Here is an 8,899-nt window from a genome sequence, read left to right as displayed (position 1 = left end):
CTGAACCAAAACAAGGCCAAGCCACACCATCACATGAAACCATCCACGCTCAAATACTCACCCGCCGCTCGAGCTTATCGCCCTGCAAAAACCACAGCACATTTCACTCTGACATTCAGAGACAACCACAAGCTCCCACTGATCTCACACGAGCTCCAGCGAGCCCACGCCTGCTGAGAAACACAGCTGAGAGCAGCAGGAGCGTGACGGTCCAGGTGCTTTATGCTGGTTTGGTGCTGGTCTAGTCAAGACTGTAACCACCACAGAAACTGAGGGGACAGGTTTATTACAAACGGCTAAACTGCACTTATCAGCATTTGCTGTTCGCAGAAACTGAGCGTTCTGTCATATTAAATTCCAGCATTTAACAGTGAAAGCGTGCGAGAGGCTAACGGTGCTAATTATTATTGTGCCGTTTATTTTCACGTAGCATCAATATTCAGGTCTGGTAAATTTCAAAACTTCTATCATTAATTATAAAACATTGATTTAGCACGGAGAAGTTTTGTACAAATTTTTCATTTTTTTTTTTTTTTTTTTTTTTATTTCGCGAGGAACATTCTAGAAGTTTCTGTAATATTCTACAGCTTTCTAGCAGATTCCAGTCATAAAAGATACAAATCATAAACGGACAAATGAAGTGTCCGTCATGGTCTCTTTTGATAACTGTTTACGTCAAACGGTTGTTGTTAGCTCAGTGTTATGCATGACTGTGTCATTTTAATAATGTTACAGTAATAACAGATGAGCTTGTATGAGTTCTCAGCATATTCTTTAGTTTTCATGAGCCGTTAATGATACACAAAAAGTCGTGTGATTTTCATATTCAGCATCTCAAACTCCATAAAGATGAACGTTACAAATAAAAGCCAAACTAAACTTTCATAAACATGTTTCACTGTGTTCACTCAGTGATACAAACTACTCATCTTTTTTTGTTAAATGTTGCTGTTCTGAATTGAAAATACAGGCTGTCACTTACACGATTCGTGTAATTTATAACTGAATGTGACAAGAAGGCATTTTTTGTTTGCAGCATATTAGGCATCCAAACAAGACAAAGAGTGCATATTTAAACAATATTATTTGCAAAAACTTATTCTTCATATTCTTGTTCGTTCAATGTTTTCTTTATTCCCTTAGATCCATTTAAACCCATTTAATTCCTTTAAATAAAAAGACCATTACCACTGGGGTCTTTTAAACAGACCCAAAGAAAATGGTCCCTTAATGTTCAAGACATGCTGAGAACCAGTGTTAATCGTGACAGCAAATTGTGATTTAGTTTTAGTCATAGTCTTTTGACTTTTAGTTTTAGTCTAGTTTTAGTCGACTAAATATCATAAGGTTTTAGTCAACTAAATCTACAGTAAATTTAGTCGGATAAAATCTAATGGGTTTAGTTACAGTGCATTTATTAAGCATTTCTCTAAAATTTCCAAACTCATTATATAGGTTTGATATTAAGGTTTTATCATGATAGACACCGATTTAACTGCGGTGACACACAACATGCCTTTATGTTAAAATTAAATAAAACCACTTCTCATAAAGAACAAGAACATGGTCTTCTTTTTAATGAAATACCAATGGTTATATCGGCTAATTATGCATTCTTTATAGCAACTTGTTTACCATATTCTTCATTCTTTCAAGCAGACATATTTATTTCTGTAAATAAATTTAGATGAATCTTTAGGGCTACTAAAGTTGTTCAGTCAAGAGCAGTGCGTGATTTTCTGTCTTTCTGTTGTTGCTTGATTAACATCAATGACTCGGACAATAGCAACTAAATTAGGCTGCTGTCCCTTTAAAACCGAATGCACAGCTGCAATGGATGCAATGCACTGATACACGTTCTCCCTACTGTTTACGTTCACTTAAGACGTAATCAACTGTGTTTACGTGAATACTCGTCAAAACGGACAATTCGACATCATTTTGTGTGTAATTCTCCATTCATGCGACGAGAAAGAGTACTCGCGCCCTGTGAGAGGCGCTTTCTGTGTGTGTAACGTTATGCTTCAGTGTCTGCGCTCAGAAAACCGGACCGAACTGAGTTCTCTCTTGCGTCGTCAGATTTATCCATATGTCTGCTCTTCTCTTACTCCCACATATTTACATTTTTTTACGTTTTATGCGACGTGCAGCAAGTGTATGTTAGCTTATGTCCCGCCGGTTCATATGTACGCATCTAACCTCCGAACCACGCAGCAGATTCGTTCTGAATTAATCTCTTCCCAAATCGTCCCTCCCTAACATTTTCGTCTCGTTTTTATTTGTTGACGAAAATGTCAATAGATTTATCTCATAGTTTTTGTCATTCAAAAAGAGTTTTAGTTTGTTATAGTCTCGTTGTCGTCGGTGAAAAAGATGTCACACTGCTGAGAACGAATGAGAACGCCAGCACCTCATGCAGCAGACCAGCAACCAAAAGTCTGGTCTTTTCAACACTGAGCGTCCAAAACGAGCAGATCTGATAGAATTACTGAGGCAAACAATTACCCTTGACTAAAGCCCATCAGCCCAGAGCCTTGAAGCCCAAATGCATCCTAACACACACATGCATATACATGCATACAACATTAACATGTTGAGAGGTACCTGGGATAGGATGTTAGTGCTCTGCTGGAGGAGGGAGACGGGAGGCTTGCCCAGACTGGTGGCTAGTTGTACACGCAGCAGCTGTTCTTTCTGTGTGAGGTTATCCTGCAGCGCGTGAGCCAGAGCCACAGCGGCACACCAGTTTGACAGAGAATCCGCTGAGAACAGACCTCCACACAACAGCTGCCCCGCCGACATAGAGCTAGCTGAGGGACAGACAGACAGGACATGCACTCAAATAACAGATGAAAAATAAATGCAAAAATCATTTTGAATAGTGAAAACAAACATGCAACCCATCCAAAAAAAATAAGTGAAGTTAACTCATTTTATGTGGTCTGGAGTGAAGTCCAGTTCTTGAACGAATCATTCTTTTGAACCGGTTCTTTTTAGTGAATTAGTTGAATCAGTTCACCAAATCGGATTGAATCATCTGAATCAATTTGCACAGATCTACAAGTTACTCAATCAAAACTCACTTTCAGACGCCTGACAGTCACTGCGACTGGAAACGAGCCGAAATATCAGCGTATCTGATCCTGTGATGAATGAACTGATTCAGCGCTCCAGCTGAACTGAGCAAACAGTTCGACTCGGACCGAAGACCGAAGAGCCGCTGATATGAGCATAAGTGAACCCAACACTTGAATGAAGGGGTTTTATAGTTTCTCATTGTTTACATAAAAAGGTGAGCTGATCACGACTAGTTCATTCAGTTTATATGCTTTAGACATCTTAAACATCCACATTATTGGGTGCTTTAACAATATAATTGCTTATATGTGACATCATTGCATGATTACGTTAAACGAACAGTTGAACTGAAGCAGTTCATTGAATCAAACTGTCTGAATGAAGATTTCCCCGTTTGCCTGAGGCTCTGGATCACAGGTAATAATGTTGTAAATGATGTTCAGTTTCTTGCACAGACTGATCGTTTCGCTTCATAAGACCTCAGTATATCATCAGGAGCCACGGCTATTAATTTTGCACTCCTTGATGTTTTTTTTGTTATTCTCAAAGACATTCTCAAGCAGCTGACTTGCATTTTATGAATCACCAAGGAGCACAGTTTCAGCTAAAAATCTTCTCTACTGTTCTACTGAAGAAAAAAAAAAGTCACCTACCCCTGAAGATGAGTAAATTAACAGCACATTTAAATTTTTGGGGTAGAACTAGTCAGGGCAACCCTTACCATCTATAGTGGAGGGCAGCAGTGTGGCTACGATCTCACCCTGTCCTTTATGGTTCTTGTACAGGAAGCACTGGAAGCAGTACAGTACAGCACAGCGCAGAACGAATGGCTGTCTCTCGTTCACCATCGACATGAGAAGAACTACAATCGCAGGCCTGGAGGAAACAGCCAATGACTTCATATTACCAACTCTTCCTTTTTTGGTTACCGTTTCAATAACCAGTGCTAAAGACAAAGCAGACCTTGGTGGATTGGATGGTGCGTTTACAGATGCAAAGTAGTCCTGATTCACTTCAGAGCCACGGATGACTTCTGACACTGTATTGATGGTCTACACAAGAAGGACAAAGAGGAAACAGTTAAAACACTTCATCCCTGGTGCGGTATTTAATACTGAAATGATCACAGAGAGTGAGTCTGCGCAGTGGGAAGAATGTATTTATTATGTTTATTATTTATAATGTAATAGAATGTTAGTTTGGCTCATGGTGGGTTTATGACCTGTACTGCAGCCGGCCACCAGATGGCAACGGTTTGGCTTCACTTTTTGCAGCACACTTGATACAGTTGTATCAACTGAAACAACTCAAAAGGTTACATACAGCTTGCAGAATCTGCAAAATGTGAATTATTTATCATACAAAATGCATGTTATTTATTATTTAGTCCTGACCTGAATAAGATATTTTAAATAAAAGACGTTCACATATAGTCCACAAGAGAAAGTAATAGTTGCATTTATAAAAATGACCCCATTCAAAAGTTTTCATCCCCTTGATTCTTAATACCGTGTTGTTACCTGAATGATCCACAGCTGTGTTTTTTAGTTTAGTGATAGTTGTTCACGAGTCTCTTGTTTGTCCTGAACAGTTAAACTGTCTGCTGTTCTTCAGAAAAATCCCCCAGCTCCCACAAATTCTTTGCTTTTCCAGCATCTTTTGTGTATTTGAACCCTTTCCAACAATGACTGTATGATTTTCTATTACATTATAGTTGTGTTTGAGTCCCTCAGTGTGAAAAGATGGATCTCAAAATCATACAGTCATGGTTGGAAAGGGATCAAATTCACAAAAGATGCTGGAAAACCAAAGAGTTTGTGGGAGCTGAAGGATTTTTCTGAAGAACAGCGGGCAGTTTAACTGTTCAGGACAAACAAGAGACTCGTGAACAACTATCACTAAACTAAAAATCATCAGTATTAAAAATCAAGCGCATGTAAACTTTTAAACAGGTAATTTTTATAAATTCAACTATTATTGTCTCTCATGGACTATATGTGAACGTCTTTCATGTGAAATATCTTATTCAGGTCAGGACTAAATAAACAATAACATGCATTTTGCATGATCCCTCGTATTTTGCTAAAATAATGAACATTTTGCAGATTCTGCAAGCTGTATGTGAACTTTTGACCTCAACTGTATCAATGGATGCGAAGTGTATTCTGAAGCACTAACTCCGCTGAAGGTGAAGCATGTGGGTCACCAGACAGAGAGTGTGAACACGGTTCTGACAGCAATCTGACCTCTGTGAGGATGTCTGCAGGAACACCTGTGGCCATGAGGATGGTGCAGAGCTGCTGGAGGAGACCACACTGGAACATGGCCTTCTGACAGCTGGCTGTGGCCCCCGGAGAGTTCACCGGAGAAACCATCACTCGCACCAGCTACAGAGACAAAGCACAGCTACTCATCCACACGCAGCTAAACAACACTCACCCACTGAGCTGCTTCTATCCAACCTGGAAATAAGCTGTGTTTAATATGACAGAATATAAAAGCCACAATGGGTAAATAACTAGAAGAATAACAGTGCAGTAAAAAATAATAATATTTGTATCATTAGGTTAGCTTGAGAAAGCCAACCTACAGATCTGCTACTTAAGCTTCTTCTTCTTATTATTCTTATGAGACTAAAATTTCTGAACGCTACTCCTCCTAGAGCTTTCAAGCTAGAACCACCAAACTCAGCCCAGCTCTTCAGACTGATCTCACTTAGTGTGCTTTATCTTTTCAGACTGATCCGACTTATAGTTTTCATAAAACTGAAGATTAAAAATCATAAAAATCCCATAGACTTGCACTGACGAAACAAATGTTCAGATGAGCCAAGACTATTCAAACTCCAACTGTCAAAAAACATATAATATTTCTAATCTATCTATCCTAGCGACATGCCAATCATGCTAGAAACATACTAACAACATGCTAGTAGCATGCTAATCATGCTAGCAACATGCTAATCATGCTAAGTAGCATGCTAATAACTTGCTAATCATGCTAGCAACATGTTAGTTACTTCCTAATCATGCTAGCAACATGCTAGTAACATGCTAATCATGCTAGAAAAATCCAAGCGACATGCTAGTAACTTGCTAATCATGCTAAGTAGCATGCTAATCATGCTAGCAACATGCTAATAATGCTGGAAACATGCTAGTGACATGTTAATAACTTGCTAATCATGCAAACAAAATGCTAGTTACTTGCTAATCATGCTAGCAAACATGCTAGTAACATGCTAATCATGCTAGAAAAATTCAAGCGACATGCTAGTCGCTTGCTAATCATGCTAGAAACATGCTAGTAGCATGCTAATCATGCTAGAAACATGCTAGTAACTTGCTAATCATGCTAGCGTCATGCTAGTCACTTGTTAGTCATGCTAACAACATGCTAGTTACTTGCTAATCATGCTAGCAACATGCTAGTTATACTTGTTAATCATGCTAGCAACATGGTAGTAGCATGCTAATCATGCAAGCAACATGCTAATCATGCTAGCAACATGCTAGTTACTTGCTAATCATGCTAGAAACATGTTATCAACATCTATCTAATCTATCTAAATTTTCAAACTTCAGGCTTTTACAACTGCTTTAAACTTCCAGGCTAGGCTTTCTCACGCCAACCTAAAGTTTGTCTTGGTTAACTTTTTTATCTAGTTATTATTACTGTAATAACTAGAACTATGTGTAATCTTTATAAATGCTTACAGTAAGCAATGTAACGCTATGCGCAACATATCAAACAGACTCCTCATATCGGACCTGCAGCATCAGATGGAGGTTGGTGACCTTCTGTGCCGACCAGCCGGAGTTGTCATCTCCCACCTCAAACCACGGCTTCATCTTCTGGATATAGGAGCCTTCTTTAAAAAAATTCTGGTTGGAGCTATTGTTCTTCAGGAGGTTGAGCAGCAATAAGAGACAGTCCTCCACCACGATACCTGTGAGGTCAAGATGTACGGTTCAGGGGCGTCCTGTTCGGTTTTTAAAAATGAAACGTGTTGGTTAACCACATACCTCCATCGCTCGAACCCTCCTCTGTGATGATCTCAAGAAGTCTCTCAAATGCATTTTCAAAAGCCACGATCTTCTGAATCGCAGTGTTGCCTTTGGTTAGCTGCTGCAGCAGCAGGAGACCCTTAAAGGGGAAAAAAGTCAAATGGTTTGATTTCAGAAGAGCCTGCCTGTATGAACACTCATGTTAATGTAGAGCAGGAACACTTACGTCATTACGGATAACTTCTCTGGAGTCAGCAAGAAGATCCATTAACCTGGACACTCCTATCGAGGGTAAAAACACAGCAATGTCAGAAAAAGAATGAAATGATGATAATGCTGAGCGCTGAGTAGCACAGACATGGAGAGCAGACCACAACAGTGGACAAAGGTTTGCTACATTTTGACTGGATCTTGGTGGACTAACATAAGCAAATATTATAAATTCTATGTGAATATCTGTTAAACTGTAATATATTTCTGTGATGCGCAGCTGTATTTTCAGCATCATTACTCCAGTCTTCAGTGTCACATGATCTTCAGAAATCATTCTAATATGCTGATTTGCTGCTCAACAAACATTTCTGATTATTATCAATGTTGAAAACAGTTGTGCCGCACAATATTTTTGTGGAAACTGTGATACATTTTATTTTTCAGGATTCACAGATGAATAGAAAGTTCAAAAGAACAGCGTTTATGTGAAATAGAAATCTTTTGTCACATTATAAATGCCTTTATTGTCAGTTTAATATGTCCTTGATCAATAAAAGCATTTCTTCAAAAATCTGACTGACGCCATATTTTTGAACGGTAGCTACTATAGACAAAAATAGATGCGCATATTCCTCTAGTTTATATTCTCTTTGCATATAACTCATATGATCTGCTGTAACTCTGAACAAACAATCAATCAGTATAACATATATATATATATATATATATATATATATATATAATATATGTGAGTCTATAACCACTAAACCTACCCTAGAGCCAAAATCATTTCAAACGACCACCCATGCTTCGCTTCTAAAACTTCCGTAGATATCTGGAGATATTTTTAAAATGGTTAATTCACCCAAAAATTAAAGTCAGTGGGTCCGACGCTGTGTTACGCAGAAATAAAGGACATCAGTGAGAGTGAGTACATGAATTATGTGAATTATTACACGGTGAACTGCTTTTTGTTTCATGCATTTTCTATTTATAACTAAATCCAGTTTGAATTTTTAATGAGAATGTGCGTGCTATCATTCTTAATCGAGGAAGTCCATTGGTTCACATTTGTCTGTCATATACAGCATAGTCAACAGCAGCTCTTTTGTAGATATCTCAGCTGCTCTTTAATTTCATATCCAGAAACTGAGTTATAAAGCACATTAAGTTGGCTAAATTATCACTGGGATCCTGTAGAGCTCTTTGAAGCTGCACTGAAACTGCAATTTGAACCTTCAACCCGTTGCTCCCCATTGAAGTCCATTATATGGAGAAAAATCCTGGAATGGTTTCCTCAAAAACCTTCATTACTTTGCAATTGAAGACAGAAAGAAATGAACATCTCGGATGACATGGGGCCGAGTAAATTATCAGGAAATTTTTAGGAATATTTAGGAAGTGAACTACTCTAACAAAAACACAGTAATAATAAGAAATAAGAAATATTACTACAGTTTAAAAGAAATAACTGTTTTCCATTTTACATGACTCTTAGAAATCTTTCTAATATGCTGAATTGCTGCTTAAGAAACATTTCTTAATGTGCTTTTTAATGTTTGAGTGTGTGTGAGAGAGTGAGTGAGTGTGTGTGTGTGAGT

At 38.3% G+C, this 8,899-nt stretch overlaps 1 protein-coding gene across 1 annotated transcript in view; it reads right to left on the bottom strand.

The window, feature by feature from the left end:
- The window catches only part of LOC107700269 (general vesicular transport factor p115-like), a 20,387-nt gene that overhangs the window by 6,212 nt on the left and 5,276 nt on the right, over positions 1-8,899 (bottom strand). The window contains exons 8-15 of the mRNA XM_016501872.1: positions 7,312-7,367; positions 7,104-7,224; positions 6,849-7,027; positions 5,325-5,465; positions 4,042-4,130; positions 3,800-3,954; positions 2,605-2,810; positions 62-82 (exon numbers count right to left, since the gene is read on the bottom strand). Of these exons, the coding sequence (XP_016357358.1) occupies positions 62-82; positions 2,605-2,810; positions 3,800-3,954; positions 4,042-4,130; positions 5,325-5,465; positions 6,849-7,027; positions 7,104-7,224; positions 7,312-7,367 (968 nt within the window). The remainder of the gene's footprint in view (positions 1-61; positions 83-2,604; positions 2,811-3,799; positions 3,955-4,041; positions 4,131-5,324; positions 5,466-6,848; positions 7,028-7,103; positions 7,225-7,311; positions 7,368-8,899) is intronic.

This window comes from Sinocyclocheilus anshuiensis, unplaced genomic scaffold (genome assembly GCF_001515605.1).
Source record: "Sinocyclocheilus anshuiensis isolate Anshui unplaced genomic scaffold, SAMN03320099.WGS_v1.1 scaffold326, whole genome shotgun sequence".
Lineage (NCBI taxonomy): Eukaryota > Metazoa > Chordata > Actinopteri > Cypriniformes > Cyprinidae > Sinocyclocheilus > Sinocyclocheilus anshuiensis.
The sequence above is the reverse complement of the archived record's forward strand: the minus strand, read 5'-3'. Positions and strand labels throughout refer to the sequence as shown.